The sequence below is a fragment of the Anarhichas minor genome, unplaced genomic scaffold (assembly GCF_050575085.1).
Source record: "Anarhichas minor isolate MPS153535 unplaced genomic scaffold, ASM5057508v1 ptg000042l, whole genome shotgun sequence".
Taxonomy (NCBI): domain Eukaryota; kingdom Metazoa; phylum Chordata; class Actinopteri; order Perciformes; family Anarhichadidae; genus Anarhichas; species Anarhichas minor.
This window is the reverse complement of record NW_027466488.1, coordinates 4,395,229-4,415,485: the sequence shown is the minus strand read 5'-3', so window position 1 is coordinate 4,415,485 and position 20,257 is coordinate 4,395,229. Positions and strand designations below refer to the sequence as shown.

General features: G+C 44.3%; 2 protein-coding genes across 4 annotated transcripts in view; one reads left to right on the top strand and one right to left on the bottom strand.

Moving 5' to 3' along the window:
- The window catches only part of gse1b (Gse1 coiled-coil protein b), a 114,551-nt gene extending 98,410 nt beyond the window's left edge, over nucleotides 1-16,141 (top strand). For all 3 annotated transcript variants that reach the window (XM_076110044.1, XM_076110043.1, XM_076110042.1), the window contains exons 4-15: nucleotides 3,581-3,747; nucleotides 4,027-4,209; nucleotides 5,853-6,020; nucleotides 6,120-6,484; nucleotides 6,952-7,282; nucleotides 8,944-9,575; nucleotides 9,711-9,823; nucleotides 9,916-10,183; nucleotides 11,306-11,680; nucleotides 12,467-12,805; nucleotides 13,158-13,261; nucleotides 13,615-16,141. In XM_076110044.1, the coding sequence (XP_075966159.1) occupies nucleotides 3,581-3,747; nucleotides 4,027-4,209; nucleotides 5,853-6,020; nucleotides 6,120-6,484; nucleotides 6,952-7,282; nucleotides 8,944-9,575; nucleotides 9,711-9,823; nucleotides 9,916-10,183; nucleotides 11,306-11,680; nucleotides 12,467-12,805; nucleotides 13,158-13,261; nucleotides 13,615-13,755 (3,186 nt within the window). In that variant the 3' untranslated portion in view covers nucleotides 13,756-16,141. The remainder of the gene's footprint in view (nucleotides 1-3,580; nucleotides 3,748-4,026; nucleotides 4,210-5,852; nucleotides 6,021-6,119; nucleotides 6,485-6,951; nucleotides 7,283-8,943; nucleotides 9,576-9,710; nucleotides 9,824-9,915; nucleotides 10,184-11,305; nucleotides 11,681-12,466; nucleotides 12,806-13,157; nucleotides 13,262-13,614) is intronic.
- Nucleotides 16,142-16,710: 569 nt separating this feature from the next.
- gins2 (GINS complex subunit 2) lies at nucleotides 16,711-19,841 on the bottom strand. Its single transcript, XM_076110045.1, has 5 exons — nucleotides 19,428-19,841; nucleotides 19,064-19,178; nucleotides 18,089-18,188; nucleotides 17,851-17,977; nucleotides 16,711-17,181 (listed from the first exon to the last, which is right to left on the bottom strand). The coding sequence occupies exons 1-5, from the start codon at nucleotides 19,515-19,517 to the stop codon at nucleotides 17,053-17,055; spliced, it is 561 nt and encodes a 186-aa protein (XP_075966160.1). The 5' UTR covers nucleotides 19,518-19,841; the 3' UTR covers nucleotides 16,711-17,052.
- Nucleotides 19,842-20,257: the final 416 nt, after the last annotated feature.

Here is a 20,257-nt window from a genome sequence, read left to right as displayed (position 1 = left end):
CACCCCTTTTGCCATTCCTTCAGCTTAACAAGTTTAAAAGACCAGAAAAAAATAAATACAGAGACAGAAGCACCCTCCGTGCATGTGTTTGTATGCTTTTGCACGGTGGTTGAGTGGTCAAGCTCAAATAGAAAAGGTCGTGTCACTGGGTTTGTGGTGCCTTCAGCCGCGCGGGGCCACCCAGCCAAAGAATGAGGAGGTTATGGGAGGTGATGTGGACAAGAGGTTGGGATGAGGGGGGGGGGGGGGGGGGGGGGGTAGCGTGGATGCATCACTAAAGCTGGCGTAATAGCATCTCCCCTATTTCCGCGGTGCCGCTTCAGCGAGCACATGTAGCTCTGGTCACAAAGAGCCATCAAAATGTCAAACAAAGATGATACTGTTTGGAGCTTTGCTTCCATTGTTTATCACTGATCAGGAAGGATGCATCAAGGAAGAAGGGTCGACCCTGTGGAACTTTTCCTTTTGCCTTTGACCCTTGTCTCTCTTTTATTATCATTCAAGTGTTATTCCACATTTTCCTTTTGGGCATGATACCGTTGCCCCGTGTCATGACCAACCTGTGTTTTTCAATGCAGACTGATAGAGAGAGGAGAAATACAGGGTTGCATACGGAGGCACGAGTCTCTGGATCCCCTGCAAAGCATACAAGAAAAGCTTGTTTCTTGCTGTGTTCACATTTGTGTGTGTCCTGCTTTCTTGAGCGTTAGAAGGGTTGGTTGGTGTCTCTCAGGCGGAGATACGAGTCTGTCTTTCGGGGGGGGGGGGGGGGGGGTGATAGGCAAGGCAGCAAAGGAGGGGGGGGGGGGGGGGGGCATGGTGCGTTGGCATTTTGCTTTAATGACTGCAGGAGTCTGCTCCCGCTGCTGCCTGTAATTGCTTTTTAATTGGCAATTTGGATTCATGGCTCCATCTGAGAGGCGTAAATGAGCGCTCTACAATACGCAGGGTCTCCCACCCTCAGTGGGGGGGGGTTGCAGGGGCCTGGCTCACACAGAGGAAGATGGCTGTTAATGGATGTGTCTTTGAGTCTGAGTGCTTGTATTTGTGCTCTGTACTTTGTATATGGCATGGTGCTGTTGAATAGTGTGTGTTATATAGTAGGCTGTTTTTTGGCAGGTGGTGAAAGGTCAAAATGGCTGGTTGGATGTGTAGGTGCCTGAGTGACTAAGGTTCCTCTCTAATGGGGTTGGAAGGTTCTATCTTTGTGATGTATGTGCTTTTTCAAGGTGCTGACCTGTTACACCCACACCTGTGCATGGTTTTCTACAGGCATCCACACACACACACACACACACGCATGCACAGACTAGACATACACAAATGGGGACTAAGCTTCGGCTGTCATGTGCATATGTACACGTTCTCATCTACAAACAGGTTTCTACATTACTTTTTTTGCTGATCATATCACATATAAGAAGAGCTTTCAGTTTTTCAGTGGCAATATTTTTCAGTTGCCAAATATCATCAGCACCACCATACGTTGTCGCTTTACTGGCACCGTTGTTCCTTCCTCCTAGGATGGGATTTCTGTGAAATTTGTTGAAAAGGAACAGTTGATTAAATTTCACTGGTGATTTGTGTCTGGCAATTGCACCAATTGACTGTTATTGAGTCATGAGATGATTATAAAACCATGCCCCCTATCACACACAAACTCTGTGATGATGCAGGTTTCAACCCACATTTGATTCATATCAACTTCTAGTCACCAGATAAATACCAGATAGTCAACAACTCCTATAAATAGATTATAAATAGACCATGCATGATTATATTAGCTATGAAGGTTCTCGTGTTGTTATGCCATCAAACGTGGTCAGCGGATTGTTGTTTGGTTTAACTATAACATTCTTTTCTTAAATTTAGTCCCTTTCCGATGCAACAGCTTGATTTGTGGTTGAGTTATGTTGCCAGCTGTACATCTTTTTGATGCTCGGGGGGGGGGGGGGGATCGACTGGAGAAATACACACATGTGCACATGACTTCATCTGCAAGTTCATGTGGGTCAAGATACAAAAAATTTAATATTCGTTTGTCTGCTTGCCAACCACCATTTTTTTACTAAGACTTCCAGAGAGCCACCCACCCGCTATTGGTAGTGTTGGACATCTAGGCAGATAGAGAAAAATAGACTTTGTGGTCAAAGAAGGAACACACAGAGAGCCGCTCCCAAGTCACAATCTGATATTAACTTCTTTTGACATATATTAACCTCTTTTCCAGTTGGCTGCTGATTAGGAGGGGAGGTCCACCTTCTCCCTTTGCTCATAAAGCTCTGAGAGGATGAGAGTGCTGTAGGGGGTTTACGGGGACAATAGGTCGGAGGCAGTAGAGTGCCTTACTGTTAAGTGAAGCGCAAAAAAACAACAAGGAGAAAACGGTAACATTAAACTACTGCAACGTGGGGGCGTCTAAGAAACAAAGGGGGATGTGGGGAGTCTAAACATTAGAGGCATTTAAGATTGGATGTTAGCGCATCAGTGTCAGCCTGGGTCAGTGGCTGCAGAGCAGTATGTGGAGGTAATGGCTCCCTAAATTGGATTTATTTTATCGGAGGCAGTAGTGAGAGAGAGGCCTGTGCTGCTGTAAGGTCTCTCTCTAATCCCAGGGAGCCCAGAGGTTAATTTAGTGGGGCAAGAAGTGCCTTCTGCTCTCGCTCCGCTTTATGTCTTCCTCCGTATATATTTGCTTTCTTCCTTCTTTCCGGTCTTTCCATCTAGTTGATCCCTTGCTAACTTCAACTTGAATTGTCGTTTGGTGGGAGGTGGGATTAACTGTTCCATCATACCTGTGAAAATCCTCCTCGACTGTGTATCCCTCCACAAACAGTTTCCTTGTTCAACTTACAAGGATTGCACGTTTCTCTTATCTACGATTGCATTTGTAGGCAGAGGGAAACCAAAACTTCAGAAAATGCACTCCCACTCCCACAGCAGGATGTCTCTGTAGCTCTGAAACAGTGGATGTGCCTGCTGAGTGTGTGTGTGTGTGTGTGTTTGTTGTGGGATTGGATAAGTGAGACCAGGCTTGCTGCCAAAGGGAGAGAGGGAGGAGAAAGGGAAGAAAGAGAAACAGAGGCAGAGGGATGTTGCTTTTTTGACTCTGTTGTCTTTCTTTTAGATGTTAGTGTTTAAGTTATGTGCACACACACACACACACACAAACACACTTTGCCAAGATCAAAGTCATCATCTCTTTAGAAGTACTGCTGTTGTATATCTACCATTACCTCATCTTCATCGATCATACAGATGACATCTGTTGTATACAATTAGAGAAAAACAGTGAGGCTGTTTTTTTTTCTTTACCACTCTATGCCTGCTTCACCATTTTTATCCTATATTCCCTCCAGAGAAATGATGATACGTCTATTTTTACAGGGAGGTGGCTGTGTGAGAAAGTGATTAATAGGGCCTGAGGTAGGAAGACGAGTGAGGGAGGCTGCTGCACCGTACAGTCCTATTCTTTCCCCGTCTCCCCCTTCACAGGATGGGCTCCATGAGCACTGACAACCGAGACGGTCACAGGTCTTCACGAACAATGACTAAACTCTCTCTCTGCATCTCTCTCCAGGCTGACTCGGGGCCTCGTGGGGCCAGCAGGGAACGTCTGGGTGCAGAGGGGAACCTCCCACAGGAAAAGGGTGGCCCCTCAGTCCCTGCCCACCTCCTGGGAAACCCCTATGCCTTTGGTCTCAGCCCCGGTGCTGTCATGCAGGATTCACGGTTCCAGCCTCTCAAGTGAGTCTCACGCGGCTCTGCCTGTGTCTCTGGATTTGAGTAGTTTACATGTTTCAATTTAAAAGGAAGTTTCTACACGCACTCTTCTAAGTGCATGATGAATAATTCATGGTGTATATTTAACTCGTTGGAATAAGCAGCCGCAACAAATGACAAACAATTGTCTTGTTGACGTTGGTGCTGAGAGAAAAATATTTCAAAGCGTAACAGTGGACACATACAAATCAAACTGACCGTGGCTTTTCTCTTTTGTGCTCCCTCCGCCTCTCTTACCTTCAGTCTGCCCAGACAGTTGCCTAATGCAGGTCATGTACCAGAAGAGTACCTCCGTGGTTTCCGGCCCTATGCCACAACTGAGGATGCCCTCCGCATGCCCTCTCTGCCCATGGGCCTGGACCCCGCCACTGCAGCTGCTTACTACCACCCCAGCTACCTGCCCCACCCCTCCTTCACGCCATACAGGTAAGCCTCTCCATCAGTTTGTTTTGTTGACTTGGCATCCATTTCCTCTGAGAGCAAATTGTGCAAACCAGTGCATATGAGTGAACTAAGTATTTGTAATGTTTAGACTCAGCAGTAAACACATTAGTGTATTGCTGACCTTGAATTCGTGTTCCCAGAGGTAAAATATTGATGTTCTTCATTTATTTATTAAATTTTTTTTAACTGGGGGAGGGATTTCCTTAAGTGTAAGAGAAGTGAAGAATAATGTGAATTAGACAGGTGGCATAAAAAATTTAACAAATCTGGTTCCAGGTAAACCGAAAGCAAATGTAACCGAATACAAATAACTGATAAAAGAAAACCAAACCCATAGTATCATCATGGACAGAAAGGAAGTCTGTTAAAACAGAAGTCCCAGAGTATAATGTAAAAACATTACATTCTTTCACTGAACACTGGGGTACCTCTTTGCAACACATAAGAGCAGAGTTTATCATACCAGATGCACTGCAGTCCTGAAGTATAGCTTTATATATTACATCACCTGACAGGCTGCTGCTGCTGCTACGAAGCCTCTGTTTGAAAAACATCCTGGTCAGCTGTGTCAAAATGCTTTTAAGAGATTGATTAAAAATACATATAGATCGCTGTTTATTGCCAAAAGCTGCAGTCATGTAATTTACAACCTTCATATCTGCTGTAATGATGCTTTATTGCTTGCTCAATTAGAGTGCTCATAAAACAAGGAGAAGCACTACACTTATGTGACAGTTTGTCTATGGATACCTAATATTTTTTTTTAGTTTGCGACGCACAAAACTCTGTGTTTGCTTTATTAATGAAGGAGTTGTATCTATTTTGAAGCTTCTTAAACAAAGCCAGTTAATAGCGAGACCCATTTTCCTTGTCTTTACCCGAGCTAGATTCTGCTTATGAATAAAATATGAACATCTAAAAGAGAGCCGTGGCTGGTTTTGCCACTTAACTCTATACATCTGGAGATGGTCCATGCATGCTTTGTGAGAAATTACCATAAAATAATCCCTGAGCTGTTTATTCATCTGAGATAAGATCCTGTTCACTACTGAGGTTTGTCCATTCTCTCATAAAGAACATTTTAAATGAGTTTAGTCTAAGGTAATTTATAATGTTCTGTATTGGTGATCATACAGAGAAAACACCAGCAGCAGAAAATCTATGTGCAATGTGTTTGTTTAAATATACATCTATTTTAAATGTGTACTACGTTTGATCGCGTAGACTCTGTGTGCGTTGAGAAGGACCCTGCTTGCTTTGGGCTATGACACAGGCAGCGTGCCCCTGGTCTGTCAACCCGGCAAGATCAGAGGACCGCAGCACCCATCACACACTGCGCTGTAATGGATTTAATAAGGGGATGTGCAGTGGATGTCACACACACACACACACAAGTTGTGCATCAAAACACAGCACAGTCTCTCGCTTGCTGCTGTGCGGTGATTGAGGCTAGCTGACAGATACTGCTACTTTCTATGAGAGATGGAAGACCCTGTGATGTTGCTTCTTTGTGAGATGGAAGCGCACAGGTTAATTGAAGTGAATGCTGCACCGTCACACAGAGTGACTGAATTCTTTCTCTCTCTGTTCTTTTTTTTTTTTTTATTGCAATGCTTATCTCCTAGGATGGATGACCCGTTCTGCCTCTCTGCCTTGAGGTCACCTTTCTATCAGCTGCAAGGAGGGGGAGCTTTACCTCCCATGCATCCCTCGGCTGTTCACATGCACCTACCAGGGGTCCGCTACCCTGGAGACTTCACGCACCCCTCAATGTCAGCACTGCAGTCTGAGAGGTAAGGTCCCCTTAATTCAACAGATCTCAGCGGTGTGCCATGATTACTTTCTAATTTAACTGACATCTTTCTACTTCTACCTCCCTGTCTATCGTTTAGGCTTCAGCTGGAGGATGAGCTGCGACAGAGAGAGAGGGATCGAGAACGAGAGCGTGAGCGCGAAAAAGAGAGAGAGCGTGAGGCGGAGAGAGAGAAAGAACGGGAGAGAGAACGAGACAGGGAGAGGGAGCGGGAGAAGGAGCTGGAGAGGGAGAGAGAGCGTGAGCGGGAAAGAGAGCGCGAAAGGGATAGGGAGAGGGAGAGAGAAAGAGAGAAGGAGCTGGAGAGGCAGAAGGAGAGAGCACTGAGGGATAAGGAGCTGCAGGCATCCAAGGCCATGGAGAGCCACTATCTGGCTGAGCTCCATGCCATGAGGGGGCAGGAGGACAGAACCAAGCCTGAGAGACTCACCCCTAATCGGGCTGGTATGTGTCCGTGCTTCCTCTGTAGCTTCCTGAAGCTATAATCCTACTGCCTGTAAACACATGTCCCTATAAACACTATACATCAGTTACAGCTGAAACAATGAGGACATTTATGAACGAGTCAAATTATTTAATTTTTTTTTTTTAAACCTGCAAGAATTGATGATAATCAGTTAATTGTTTAAGTAAATTCTTAAGCTATATGCCTATAGCTGTTCCTTACTCTTTTTTAAAATTATTATTCTATGATTGTAAACTGAATATTGTGGGGTTTTGGACTGTCTGTTGGTCAGACAAAACATGCAATTTGAAGAATTTGTACTCTTTTCCATGTCTTGTGATGGACACTTCACTGTCAGACATTTTCCAGACTGAACGAATCATCAATGCATTGAGAAGATAATCATCAAATGAAAAACAATTAGTTGTACCCCTAAATTTTAACACTGACCTTTCTCCCTCCACAGAGAAAACCAAAGATCCCACACCTCCAGCTCCCAAACCAGTGCCGCCAGGACTCCACTCTTCAATGGTCCAATCACATCATCCCATCCCTGGTCTAATCCCGGGCCACGGCCTCTACATGGGGTCCAGCGCTGTAGTGGCGGGGCTCTCGGCCTCAATGATTGCTCAGAGGAACAACGAGGAGGAGAGGTGGTTGGCGCGGCAGCGTAAGCTGCGGCAGGAGAAAGAGGATCGTCAGTACCAGGTGTCTGAATTCCGCCAGCAGGTTCTGGACCAGCACCTGGACTTGGGCCGGCCAGCTGACGCAGTAGATCACAGGACAGACCCACACAGGTGAGACAACACTCACGAGACTAAACTCTTCGCAGTCCAGTCAACATGTGCAGAGATTACAAACCCAGATACGTTTTTAACCACATGCTGACAGTATGTATTTACACACGATTTGGCGATTGCAGAGTTGTTTTGCCCAATCTGACAGAGACAAGCAGCTCTGGGGGCTCTATGACACCAAAAACGCATGCATGTTTTCAGTGCAAACTATTTTTGGTGTCTGTCTCTGCTAGCCTTATGGGGACAGTTGCGCCTGTGTTCTGAAGCCTCAGAAGCTGGCAGGCTTTAGAAGTTTGTTTTCAAGCATGCCTGGAAAAAAACATAAACGTCAGGAGCATCACGTCTACTCTATTGCTGTCCATGCTTACTTCCAGGCCTGACATGTAGGCCAACAGGCAGCTATGTTAGGGTGTAAAGTAGGGTCCTGATGAGGATGTCCTGATGCTGTTTCACGTGTAGTGGGTCGGGGTTTCAAACAGGCAGCGAGTGGGATGGCTAAGATACACAAAGGCTAATTCTCGGCTAATCCTCTCAACCTTGTTCAGCGTAAGCCCCCTGCTTACCCTCCTTTGTTACTGTGCCTGTGTTTGTGTTGTTGTGTGCGATTCAGAAGTGAGGATGTGGCTAATTCTGAACTGCTAGTGCAGGACAGATACACACGTCTGCTATCAGTAGCCCAACGGTATAATTGCAGAATCACAGCTCACAGGCTGCAGATTGCAGATAACACACATTTACTCACTCATACACACAGAAACGCAAACACAAACAGGGAGGCATAGATAATTTGACTGGTCATGCAGCGTGCGATCCTGCCAGGTTTGATTTGGAAAGACGCTCGAGACACTGTCCATCTGCCATCTGCCTTTCTTTCTTCCTCACTGTTGCCATTTATTTTACACTACTATAAATGATTCATTTCAAGTGTCTGTTTTCACCCTTGTTCCCCCTTTATTTATATATATATATATATATATACTTCTCTATCTCATATCATTGACTCTGATTCCTTTTCTGACAAGCCATCGTTCTCCTTACCTTTTCTATGTCAATCATTTTCTTCTCTGCCTGCCTGTCTGTCAGGAGAATACTTCTCCTGGCCTCTTCCTTAGTAGACTGCTCTCTGGACTTATTCTCTCTCTCCCTCTCTCTCTGTGTGTGTGTGTGTGTGTGTGTGTGTGTGTGTGTGTGTGTGTGTGTGTGTGTGTGTGTGTGTGTGTGTGTGTGTGTGTGTGTGTGTGTGTGTGTGTGTGTGTGTGTGTGTGTGTGTGTGTGTGTGTGTGTGTGTGTGTGTGTGTGTGTGTGTGTGTGTGTGTGTGTGTGTGTGTGTGTGTGCGCGCGCGCGTGTGCGTGCCACACTACAAGGACCTAACTGATCAAAAACAGGCCTGTATATCTGGAGGACATTGTGTGTCTTGGCCACATCCTCACTCTGCTCTGGGCTACTCTGTGTGGGCTTGATAACACTGCTTTTCACACACAACCCCACGGACATACTGACAGAGATATAGGGAAATAGGCAAGGCATATAAGCACTATGGTGTGTCTCCTTGTTGCATGTGTAATTGCAAAACACTATTAATACATTTTAGAGGAGACATGGACATTGTACAATATTTTTAACAGATAAACATGACCCCTGTCCCATTGCATCTCTACAGATCCATACCAAATCACCATGAAATAGGAAGCCGGGACCTCCACCCTCACTTAGGCGCCCCTCCACCCCTCATCTCCCCCAAACCTCCTCAGCCACCACGTGAACACCACCCTACCACCACCTTGTGGAACCCTGCATCTCTTATAGAAACCCCCTCAGAGTCCAGACGTAACCACGAGCCCTCAGGGATGGGACACTACGAGCTCAGTCGGCTGCCCCCGGGGCCCTCCAAATATGAGGATGGAGCACGAAGGAGAGAAGGGGGAGCAATGGAGAAGTATCCCACAATGAGAGGTCCTCCGGGCCTGCCGGAACCCAGTACATTCCTTGCTGATCTGGAGAAATCCACCCACACCTTCTTCAGCCACCAGAGGGCATCCCTGTCCAGCCAGTATGAACTGGAGGGAGCCATGAAGAGCAATGCTGGACTTAAGAGCCTCCAGGGACACCCGGGGCACGGTAGACACGGACAAGGGCTAGGAATGGTCCCTGGGCCGGGGATGGGACAGGTAGCCACAGTGGGGTTGGGTCCAGACACGATGCTGATCTTTGACGAATTCCTACAGCAGCACCGAAGGCCAGTCAGCAAGCTGGACCTGGAGGAGAAGAGGAGGAGGGAGGCCAGGGAAAAAGGTAATCACACTGTAGCACTACACCGGATCACATGCTTTGAAAAATCTTGGAATTTATCTGGTTTTATTCAACAGTCAACTTTATTAAGAGGATTTTAAAGTGAGGTGTCAGTAGTGACCTCTTTGCTTGCTGCAGGTTACTACTATGAGCTGGATGACTCGTATGATGAGAGTGATGAGGAGGAGGTGAGATCCCATCTCAGGAGAGTAGCAGAGCAGCCCCCACTCAAACTGGATGACTCCACAGAGGTAAAACACCCGCCAACACGTATATACGTTTTCTGTGCTTTCCGCAAGCACTCGTGACTAAACATAAGATTTCTTTTGCCTCTCTTGCACAGAAATTGGACTTCCTGGGAGTGTTTGGCCTGACCACGGTGGGCCGGCGAGAAGAGCTGGTGCAGCAGAAGAGAAGGAAAAGGAGGAGGAGGCTCAGGGAGCGCAGCCCCTCGCCACCTTTCTCGCACTCAAAACGCACTCCCCCTCCTCCTCCCCAACTCAGCACGCGCTTCACCCCTGAGGAAATGGACCAAGCACCAGAGCTGGAGGATAAGAAGCGCTTCCTCACCACGTTCAAACTGTCCCATGTCACTATACAGCAGAGGAAAGGTAAGAGAATTTATAGTAATACACAAATCTTTAGTGTTGCTTACCAATCGTTTTGTTTAATTATGTCTCAAGAAGTATGTTAGATAGATAAACTATGGCTCTGTTATTGTTTAAGAAAAGAATCAGTGTGCCCAGGAAGCTAACTCCACTTTAATGGTAAAATATCAGAATTAAGCGAAGGAAAATGTTTTCAGTGTGCCTCAGCAAGCTAGTTATAAACCACGACATTACAGAACTGACCCAGTTCCCTTTCCATGCCACACAAACATCCCCATCCATTCCTCATGTCACGTCTCTTCTCTTTGATATCTCATTTCAGCAAAGTTTAGAGGACTAATTGCATGCTCACTTAGCTTTTAGAAAGTAGTAATTCTCCGCTTGCTGACACTTCACTTCAGCTGAGCTCTGCCTGCTTTACATGCGCTGCGTTGACTCAAGCCTTTGTAGGGAAATCATAAAGGGGTCAGACAACAATTGTGTCACCCTCAAGCCCCTGTATTAGATGCAGCATATTTTAAGCAATGTATGCATGATGTAAAATGCCTTACATTGGCCCAGTCAGAAAGGTGGACTTGTGTCAAGGTTCTGTTTGTAGACACTTTCAGTAATACGCACACACACACGCTCACATACTGACAAGGACTTGGGAGTGACAGCAGTGGGTTTACAGTGATCTGAGTCTAATCCTGTTGATTTACTGTTTGCTGCCTGCAGATGGCAGCGCACTGCATCCCACGCTGTTAGGCCACACTCAACCTCTTTACACACACACACACAGTTTGTGAGTAAGTTACATACAGACAGGACTAACTAATTATCTATCTCTTAGATAATGAAAGGGTGGTTGAAATGCTTCAGGCAATTAAAGAAAAGAGCGTAACATTGGACACCATCAGACATGCCCCTCATCCGCTGTGTAAGAGTCCTCCAGCACAGATTGCTGGTGAGACACATGCTAATGAACATAACCATACATACTTTCTCATCCCTAATTATCCTTAATTATTCCTTAGTATTGGGTTAGGGTTATAATCATGCATTTGTATGATCCATCTGGCCGTCTATCCTTAGTGATGTGGAGCTTGACCTCATCATGACTCACGTATGTTCAAATGATTGCAGATTCTGCATTTGCCCAGCCTTCCTCTGAATCAGAAGGCCACCACAGTGTCAGACCTTCTAGCCCCTCCTCACATTGCCCAGCGTCCCCCAATGGTCACCCAAAACCCCTTGGGGAGACATTAAGACCAAAGGAACCCCCTTCTCCAGCTGTCTACCCAGACAAGGCCCGGGGGCCCAGTGAGGGACCGGTCTCTAAGAGGAGCTCCAGCCTACTGAACAGCTTGCGGCCCCCACACCCCCTGCAGGCTAAAGAGGGCCCTCACAGCATCAACGGACGCACCAAACCCTGGGACAGCTTCACCCCGGAGGAATTTGCCCAGCAGTTCCACGAATCTGTGCTTCAGTCCACTCAGAAGGCTCTGCAGAAGCATAAAGGTAAACAGCACAAGCCTCGTTAATAGATATCTGTCTGCGATGGGGACTAATATGCTACAGGTCTCCCAGGAACAGACAATTTCCCAGAGCCCAGGGTGATGTCTTCAAATGATATGCTCTGTCCAACCAATTGTCCAAAAAGCAGAAAATCTGCACATCTGAGAATCTCGAACGGACAAATGTTTGGTATTTTTGCACGATAAATTAACTTTATAGACTCTTTAAAGGTGCTATATATTATTATTAATTGAATAATCCATCACCTGAATTGTTTAAGATGTTTTCATTGATCAATTAATCTCGAGCTGAAACACTTGGTTGATCCACATAGAGTTAATCAGCAACTATTGATTATCGAATGATTTATCGAATTTTATTACATTTTGGATTGGCAATTTGAAGACGTCCCCCTGGCCTCTCGTCAGGTCACACGGCAGCACATGCACATTACAACTTAAGTGCACAAAACTCTGACTGATGTACGTTTCATTATCCTAAAAAATGTAAGTATCAGTCACTGCTGGTTGGCAACTGTGGCAGTTTTGTTTATAATATTATTCTTTGATCAATTTGTCATAATTTCTAAGCACGTAAGACATGAATTCATATATATATTGTAGTCATAGACTGCACGTCATTAAGGTCACACTTACACAGATCTGCAAGATCGTCATTGAAAATGTCCTGGAACATGATCTCTAAAAGAGTGGGAACTCTGATTTTATGACAATTTATAGACCAAACAATTACTACAAAACCTCCCTTCTCTCCCATCTTGTCCTTTAGGTGGAGCCACAGGGATGTCGGAGACGTCCCACCTCCAGGAGTCCTCTGTTCACTACAACATTCCAGAGCTTCAGAGCGCCCCTGGTCGGCCGCCGCAACCGCATTCGCAATCTCACTCAAATGCACATTCGTTTCCCCATCCACTCTCACTTGCTCACCCTCAGCCCAACGGGCAGCACTTCTCTGTAGCCCTTCACCGGGAGGCCTCGGGGACGAGGGAGGACCTGTCTGCTCCAGATGACTCTGAGGAAGAAGAGGATGAGGAGGAAGAGGAGGCTCCTGCTTCCAAGTGGCAGGGGATTGAATCTATATTTGAAGCTTATCAGGAATACGTTGAAGGTAAGCAGCTACAGAGAACATGCAGTGATGCTGCTGAAACTCTCATAACTCTGCTGTTTTTATGGCTCTTCTACCCCGTTTAATATGTCAATATCTCATTGTGTAGGATATATGTATCAATCGAAGCCTTTTAAAAACACACTATGTCACAGGTGTATTTTATTTCCTTTTTTAAACATGAAGACATATGCATCTGAAGGGTCCTTTAGTGGTAAATTAACCTTGTGGCATCTGCTGTAGCACATGGTTTGGCTTCTGCAAAGTAGCCAATGCTCACAGCTTTTTTTTCCTCTAATACCCAACTCTCATTTTTATTCTTCCCCATTTTCTCTTATTCAATGTTGTCCTCTAGAGCAAGGTTTGGAGCGACACGTGTTGCAGAGCCAGTGTCGAAGACTAGAAGCTCATAACTACAACCTCAGTCTGACTGCTGAGCAGCTGTCTCATAGCATGGGGGTAAGAAGCATGCGCACACACCACTTATTGTGAATTCTAATACACTTTGCATCATCTCTAAGCCCTAACTCATCAATACCTACCCCTTAACATGTCCCTTCTCCACACACACTTCCTTGAGTATGAATTAGATACACCTCTAATAATCCTTGGAATATATGCTTTCCCTCTCGGAAAATGATGAAACATCTCATACAGTGTGTAACATGAATGAACGCACCATAACGTTGTGGTTTCTTCTTTGTTTTTACCCACCGTTGTATTGATGCCATGTAACAGAAATCATATCCTCATTGTTCTTTTTGTTAACTTTATATTTCATGTCTTCCCTCTCTGCGTCCCTGGTCGTATAGGAGATGATGTCCCAGAGACAGAAGCTGGCGGTGGAAAGGGAGAAGCTACAAGCAGAGCTGGAGCACTTCAGGAAGTGTTTGACGCTGCCACAGACACACTGGCCGAGAGGCGGCCATTACAAGGGCTACCCTCCCAGGTGACCCCAACACGCCGACCCGATGGCCCTGGGCCTACTGCCCTTTCAGACTGTCACCCAGAGTTTATTTTTCATGGCCGGGTCCACGTGTCTCCATGGAGGAGAATATGGCTGGCTAGATAGGATGAATGAATTGAGTGAATGGATGAATGAACGGTGAATGCAGAGGAGACAGGACCATACAGTGAAGGACAGACAGTCTTTGGATTGTGGCCAGCCAGGGACTGTGCCACGAGCCACTAACGTGTGCCAATGTAGCCAACCCAGAGAGCATGGGACAGGAGTACCTGAAGATCAACACACACACACACCTATTTGTCACACATGCTTCAGTCCCCGCTGCTCTCTTGTTCAGTCCTTGCGTCCCCTCACCGCCACAGCTACACAGACAATCCTGCCAACGAGGGAGCAGCTACCCCAAGAGGGGCGTCGTCAAGAGACTCGGAACGCTTCAGAGGCTTCTGGTCAGTCGGGACTGATTTTACCACAGTGGCCACATGAGCTTTTGAACTGGAAATGCACTTAAGAATAAAAGCTGAAGAACTACCTGGTGGTACTGTGTTACAACAAAGAACTGTTCGAATTAGGGAAGAACTTAGAAAATGCACATTTTTTGGAAAGAATTAAGGAAATGTTTTATTTCGAAATAGAAAATTTGAGAATAAGAATTTTAAAAGGTGCTTCAGCCTTGTATTGTAAATAATATGAAGACTTAAAAGATTTTGTATGTTTTTATTACTTTAATCATTGTTCTTTTAAAGAAAAAGCCTGCCATTTTTATATGTTTATGCTTTTTTTTTTGTGGGGGGTTGGAAAAGAAAGCCTTGCTTTTAGTGTTTGTACTGCTGCTGGCCAGAACAGCTCATTTAGAGACATTTAACAGAGAGAGAGAGAGAGAGAGAACAGGATAGACCCCTCTTACTCCTGACCCAGCCACAACCACCTCATCTGGCGTCTGAGCTCAGCAAAGCTTACTTAGAGGTCTTGAGACATGGCTCCCTCCCTCCCTCCCTTCACAGCAACACGTCTCTCTGTTTTAATGCCCATCAACATCACTGCTGCTGTTAGCTTGTGATATTCTCTTACAGAAACCAGTTGAGATCCACAGTGACAATATAATTCGTTTTTCTTCTTTTTTTTAAAACTTTGGTCACTTGACATACTTGATTTTGTAAAGACATGAAGAGTCTCTTAAGCAGCCAGCTGATGAAACTGGTTCTTGATGCTTTATCCTACCATTGGACCTTTCACTTCACTAAGTATGGCGTGATATAGCATTAGACTCAATCAATGAGACAGTTTGCATAAAGTTACGCCTTACAAGCCCTTATCAGCAGTCATGAGGACACTGTGCCAAAATGAAAAAAAAAGGTAGGATTTTGGATTCTTAATTTTTAATTGAGTTGCAATTAGGTAGCCAAACCTTCAAACCAGAATAGCCATCTTCCACTGCTGAATACCTTTGATTCCACTCATCTCCTTCCTGCATTTACCCCTTTTTTTTTTTTTAGGACTCCCACGATCCAAAGTTCCCAACATGTATAAATAACAGACTGGAAATCACACATAAGTTTTCAAACCGGGCATTTTGTAGTACACATAAAATCAGATGGGTTTAATGAACTAGCCTCATATACATTCAAGTCGTCCTCCCCGTCAGCGCTGACCTGACGTTCTACCCTGTAACTCTTGTTGTCTTAAGGGGCTGCACATGTTATAGTGGTGGGACAGTTGGTGTTAAAAGAGTGGGTGAATTCAGTATTTGAGTAAAAAAAAAAAAAAACTTGTGCAAAAAGTGAATTTATAAGAACTGAAGCACATACGGTATGCTAATTACAAGTGCCTCAAGAATTTGGGAGCATGTGAATGAGTTGCAGTCCACATGGGCATTCTACACACATAACGCCAGTGATCAGGGACTTAACATTTTCACATTCAAGCGTCTACTGTACGTCTCACACCTTTCAAATATGTGCATGCCAAGAACCGACACAGAATTCCTTTATCTAAAATGCATCTCTGAGAACCAATTCAATCGCGACACCTTTTTTTAAATAAATGAGGCCCAGTTCAGAGGATCCGGTGGATGCAGAGCGTAGTCTGTCATTTTTTACAGAGCAGAAGAGGCTTGCTGAGGTAAGCTGCCAAGGCGCACATCAGTGTGCGTCTTACCCAGCCTTCCTGCGTCTCCAGCCCACGCACGCCCATGCAATAGCCCCATCACTCAGTGGAGGATGTCTAGATGCTGTGAAATCCTGTTTTTAAAATGTACTTGTTTGATTTCATTGTAATGTAATATATTCTTTGTTGAATGTAGTAATTAGGTATTTATGAATATATGGCTGTGATTTCAGACAAAAAAGAAAATAAAATATTTCAAAAATGTTAAATGTCAACCTTTGTCTGTTTGTGGTGCTGGTTGGTGGACGGTAGAAAGCTGAAAAGACTCGGTTCTGTTGTTGGCAAAGATTATTTTTAGATGTGTTAACATCATACCTTTAACCAGTATTAACTTGCCACTGGCTTTAAATATAAAATGTAATGGGTCTTGGTTAGAATGTGGGCATCCTTTCGCCCCACAGGACATGCATTTTAGGTTTTAGAAATAGTTCTTTAGTTGCCCTCCTAAGCACTGACCTCAGAGCTGGAGTTGGTCCTGAGATGCTGCGCTGCGGTTCCCCGCGGCTCTTAAATATTTAGGATGGGTCAAATACAGCGCAAGTGTCCCCACAAGAACTTATATTAGACTTATTTATACATTACTATTCAGAAAAATAATGAAAATGCTTTTTTTTTTTTCATCAGTACGAGTTTAAATTGCCCAGTATGCTAAACCTGACATCTTATTCTAATAGGCAGATATTTATTTCATCCTAAAATTGAATCACAGTTACTACTACTGTAGTCATTGTTTTCTCTATAAATTGTCCAATAAAAAGCCCACAGTGAATTCTCTAAATGTTACTACTTAAGTATATACACCTGAAATAAGCAAGTTTATTGTGACACGTACAGACATACATAAAAATGGTGGCAATTTTAATCTTCAGTGAGCATCCAAAATGACATTAAATATGCACATATTTCAAACAGCAGATACATTTAAGGCTTTTCATATGCATGGGGCAATCACTCAAAAACAAATGTAAAACTCAGTTAGCTTCAATCACCTATTAACATAAATCTGGTGAATGAAATGTCTTCTGTCTTCTGAGATCCTGGTGAGAAAGTTCAACCCTCAGTCAAAGGCTGATCAGATGCTCAGTCCGAGATCCAAACCTGTTGCCTCTATCTTGGGGGATCAATAGTCTGTGAACTGTCCTTTACTTGAACCAGGCTGCAGATTGGAACGTAGTTTGTACATGCAGTTGAGAGAGTCGAGAAGAAACGCTCGTATGGTGTTGATCTCCATCAGGGTCAGGTTGTCCAGCTTTAGAGGGAAGGAAGCAGAGTGAGACAGGAGACGTGGTCAGTTTTAAATAAATCTAACATTCTTTCTCCAATGACTGCAGTGAGTGTGCTCACATCTGCTGGATCTTAATACCACAGGGAAACAGGAAGCCGTAGGGCCACAAGATGGGGGGATTAAAGGGAAACCGACACTGAGGGTGGCTGTTAATCCTGTTCAACTTTACCTAATGCATGTTCAGAGCTTTTCATCTCTTGAAGATGCACAAAAAGAATTACACGGTGCGTACATTTTTCTTGAATTTCAACTAAACCTCCAGTGGCCATTTGAAATTAGACCGTACATGTATGCAGCGATGTTACCAAAATCTATGCAACTAACACATTTTCTTTATTGTTGATTAATCTGTCGATTATAAATCCGTTTAGTCTAAAGAAAAATGACAGGTTCCATCACAGGTTCCCCGGATAACAGCTTCACATTGCTTGTTCTTTTGGACCTCTACTCCAAAGCTAAACCATTATTAGTCCACTATCACAGCAGAGTAAGAAAACCAGCAAATATCCACATTCAAGATGCTAAAACTACTGAATTTTGGGCATTTTTGAATGCTGGATAAGTTTCTGTCAATTGACTAATTGTTACAGCGCTCCAACATCCCAGTGTGTGCATCTTCATGGTCAGTTTTACCTTGGCATGAGCCTCCAGCTGACTGATGAAGCTGTCGGCGGAGAGGCGGAGTTTGGCAATACGCGTGTCCCAGATGTCTTTGACCAGCGTGCGGATCTCGTCTGCTTTAGGGATGTTGTCAGACGCACTACAGAGACAGACAAACCACCATGTGATGTAGAGCGCCACATACACAGACGGAAGGTACTAATCCTGCACGGGGGGGGGGGGGGGGATCACTTGAGTTGAAATGACTCACTAGTTCAGCAGCAGTTTGGTCAGCTCCATGTAGTAAGGACTGGGCACAGGCGCGAAGGTGTCCTCTTTCCTCTCAAGCTCTCGTATCTCCTCCAGTTTCTCTGCAAGTCAAAAACAGTGGTTTAATAAAACACATTGCAATATGGAAGAAATTAGCATACACATCAGTATCTCTCAGACATCCCAGTCATAACAGTTCCAATTAGAGTTGTTAAAGACCTTGGGTTTTGGCTTTGGGGCTGAGTGCCAAAGAAAGGGTAGAGAAGTCAGAAACTATAAAGAGATGGACTGGTGTGTTAGTTTTTGTCTTTTGTGGTATTTGTTGACAATAAGAAAACTCCAGAATAATGCCAGCCCTCATAAAAAGGTACCTGCAACCCATTTAACAATTCAAAGTGTAAATAACAACACAAATGTTATGAATGATTTACGTGTGCAAACTAAATGCAAATCCTGTCATTAATACAAAGTCTACTTCTGATTCTGGATGAATGGAGTAATCTTAAATCTCTTCTTTTTCTTTTCTTTTTTACTTCAAATCATCATGTCTAATGCAAACATTGCAAAATAGTCCAAAGTGATTCTATTTGTTTCAGCGTTTGGAACTTTACTTTGGAATGTGAAAGCAGTGAAGAAGAAGGTTTAAGGTTTAACCTCCTGAAACCTCACAGACCACAGAGCAGAGATGAAAACACAAGTTGTGTGTCAAACAAACACAAACTCTAGTGGAGATCCCAAAGTGTCCAAGGATACTAGAAGCATGAGGCTTTAGATACAATGTGTTGGAATGATGCTCGCAGACATATTCCCGTGTGGTGCAGCCATGAAGCCGTGGAAAACATGGAGTCTCGGGTTTCAATAGGTCACCCAATATTAGGATTATATACCTTGAATAAAGAGCTGTAACTCCTTAATACAATATATAGATTGTATCCTTTATTTAAATACTTATTTGCATTATATATATATATCTCACCAACATCCATCCACGCAGGAGGAACAATTCTACACTTCTGTCTCTGTTTGAAGTTAAGAGCCAGCCACACAGGAACGTCAACAGGCAGGCCGGGGTTGAAGGGACCCAGGTCCCCCTGAGGACAGAAAGACAGAGTTTATTGCGCAACAATATGTTGCAGATTACAGCTGGTGCTTTGGCTTCATTAGTTGTCGTTGCACTGGTGCTTCTGACCCATACAACACACAGTGAAAGCCTGAATCCCCATTGCATGACAATTCATCATCAGACTGTAAGGTTTGTTATGCTAGCGTTAGCTATTGAGGCTAACGCTGCGCGAGTGATCAGTATCTGTTTAACCGTCTTGGCAAACACACTTACTTACCCCGATCAGATAGATCTTGTCCAAACTGAAGTTCGGTATTATCTTCACCGTCTCTTTCTCGGCGAGGAACTCCACCTCCGAGGGATCCATGGCTGTCTGTCTGGCTAGACAGTTTAATTTCCCCAATACTTTTTTTACCCTCACATCTGCAACTCCACTTGTTCCCGCGCTGGAGCTCACATGAACGTACAAGGAATTCGTAGGATGAGACAGCTACGTCACCAACTGTCGCTCAGTGGCCACTTTGTACCGTGTGCACTTTATCCGCTTCGGTTTATTTGCATGTAACGTTAATCCTCTGCTCTTGTCGTATCTGCATCTGTAGAGAATTTGTCCATTTTAAGACTTTTAATTGGCGCGTCAGTAGCCGGTTTCAGTGACGACACTGACCATTCCTTCATTTTTCTCTTTGTCCGGCCCGGAAGGAAGAAGTGGGTCATGTGACATCAACGACAGTTGCAGGTAAGCGCCACTAGGTGGTACTATTGAGCAGGTGATGAAGCCATGCGAATCAATTTTACTTTAGTAAAGGTGCGTACTATCAAAATGTACTTAAATTATACAGAATGTCCCCTTTTGAAATGTAATTTTTTTATTATATTTTATCATTATTACTTATATTAGTGTAAGTGGCAGTTTGTTGTTGAATAGTTGGTTATTCGTCAGTGTGGAGGAAACTTGAACTACATATTTGCTGCTGCTGTATTGCAGTTTAATCTGTTACATTGCATGCTATAAACTGATCATACGGTTTATATGTAAAATCTGTTTGTAAAAATATTTCCCTCTGACATGTATCGAAGATAATAGTATTGTTAAATATGGTCAGT

Coding starts and splice junctions, on each gene's coding strand:
- gins2 (XM_076110045.1), bottom strand. CDS start 19,517: ATGGATCCCTCGGAGGTGGAGTTCCTCGCCGAGAAAGAGACGGTGAAG. Junction 19,179..19,427: donor ACAAGATCTATCTGATCGGG/GTAAGTAAGTGT, acceptor TTCTGTCCTCAG/GGGGACCTGGGTCCCTTCAA. Junction 18,189..19,063: donor TCCTGCGTGGATGGATGTTG/GTGAGATATATA, acceptor TTTGACTTGCAG/AGAAACTGGAGGAGATACGA.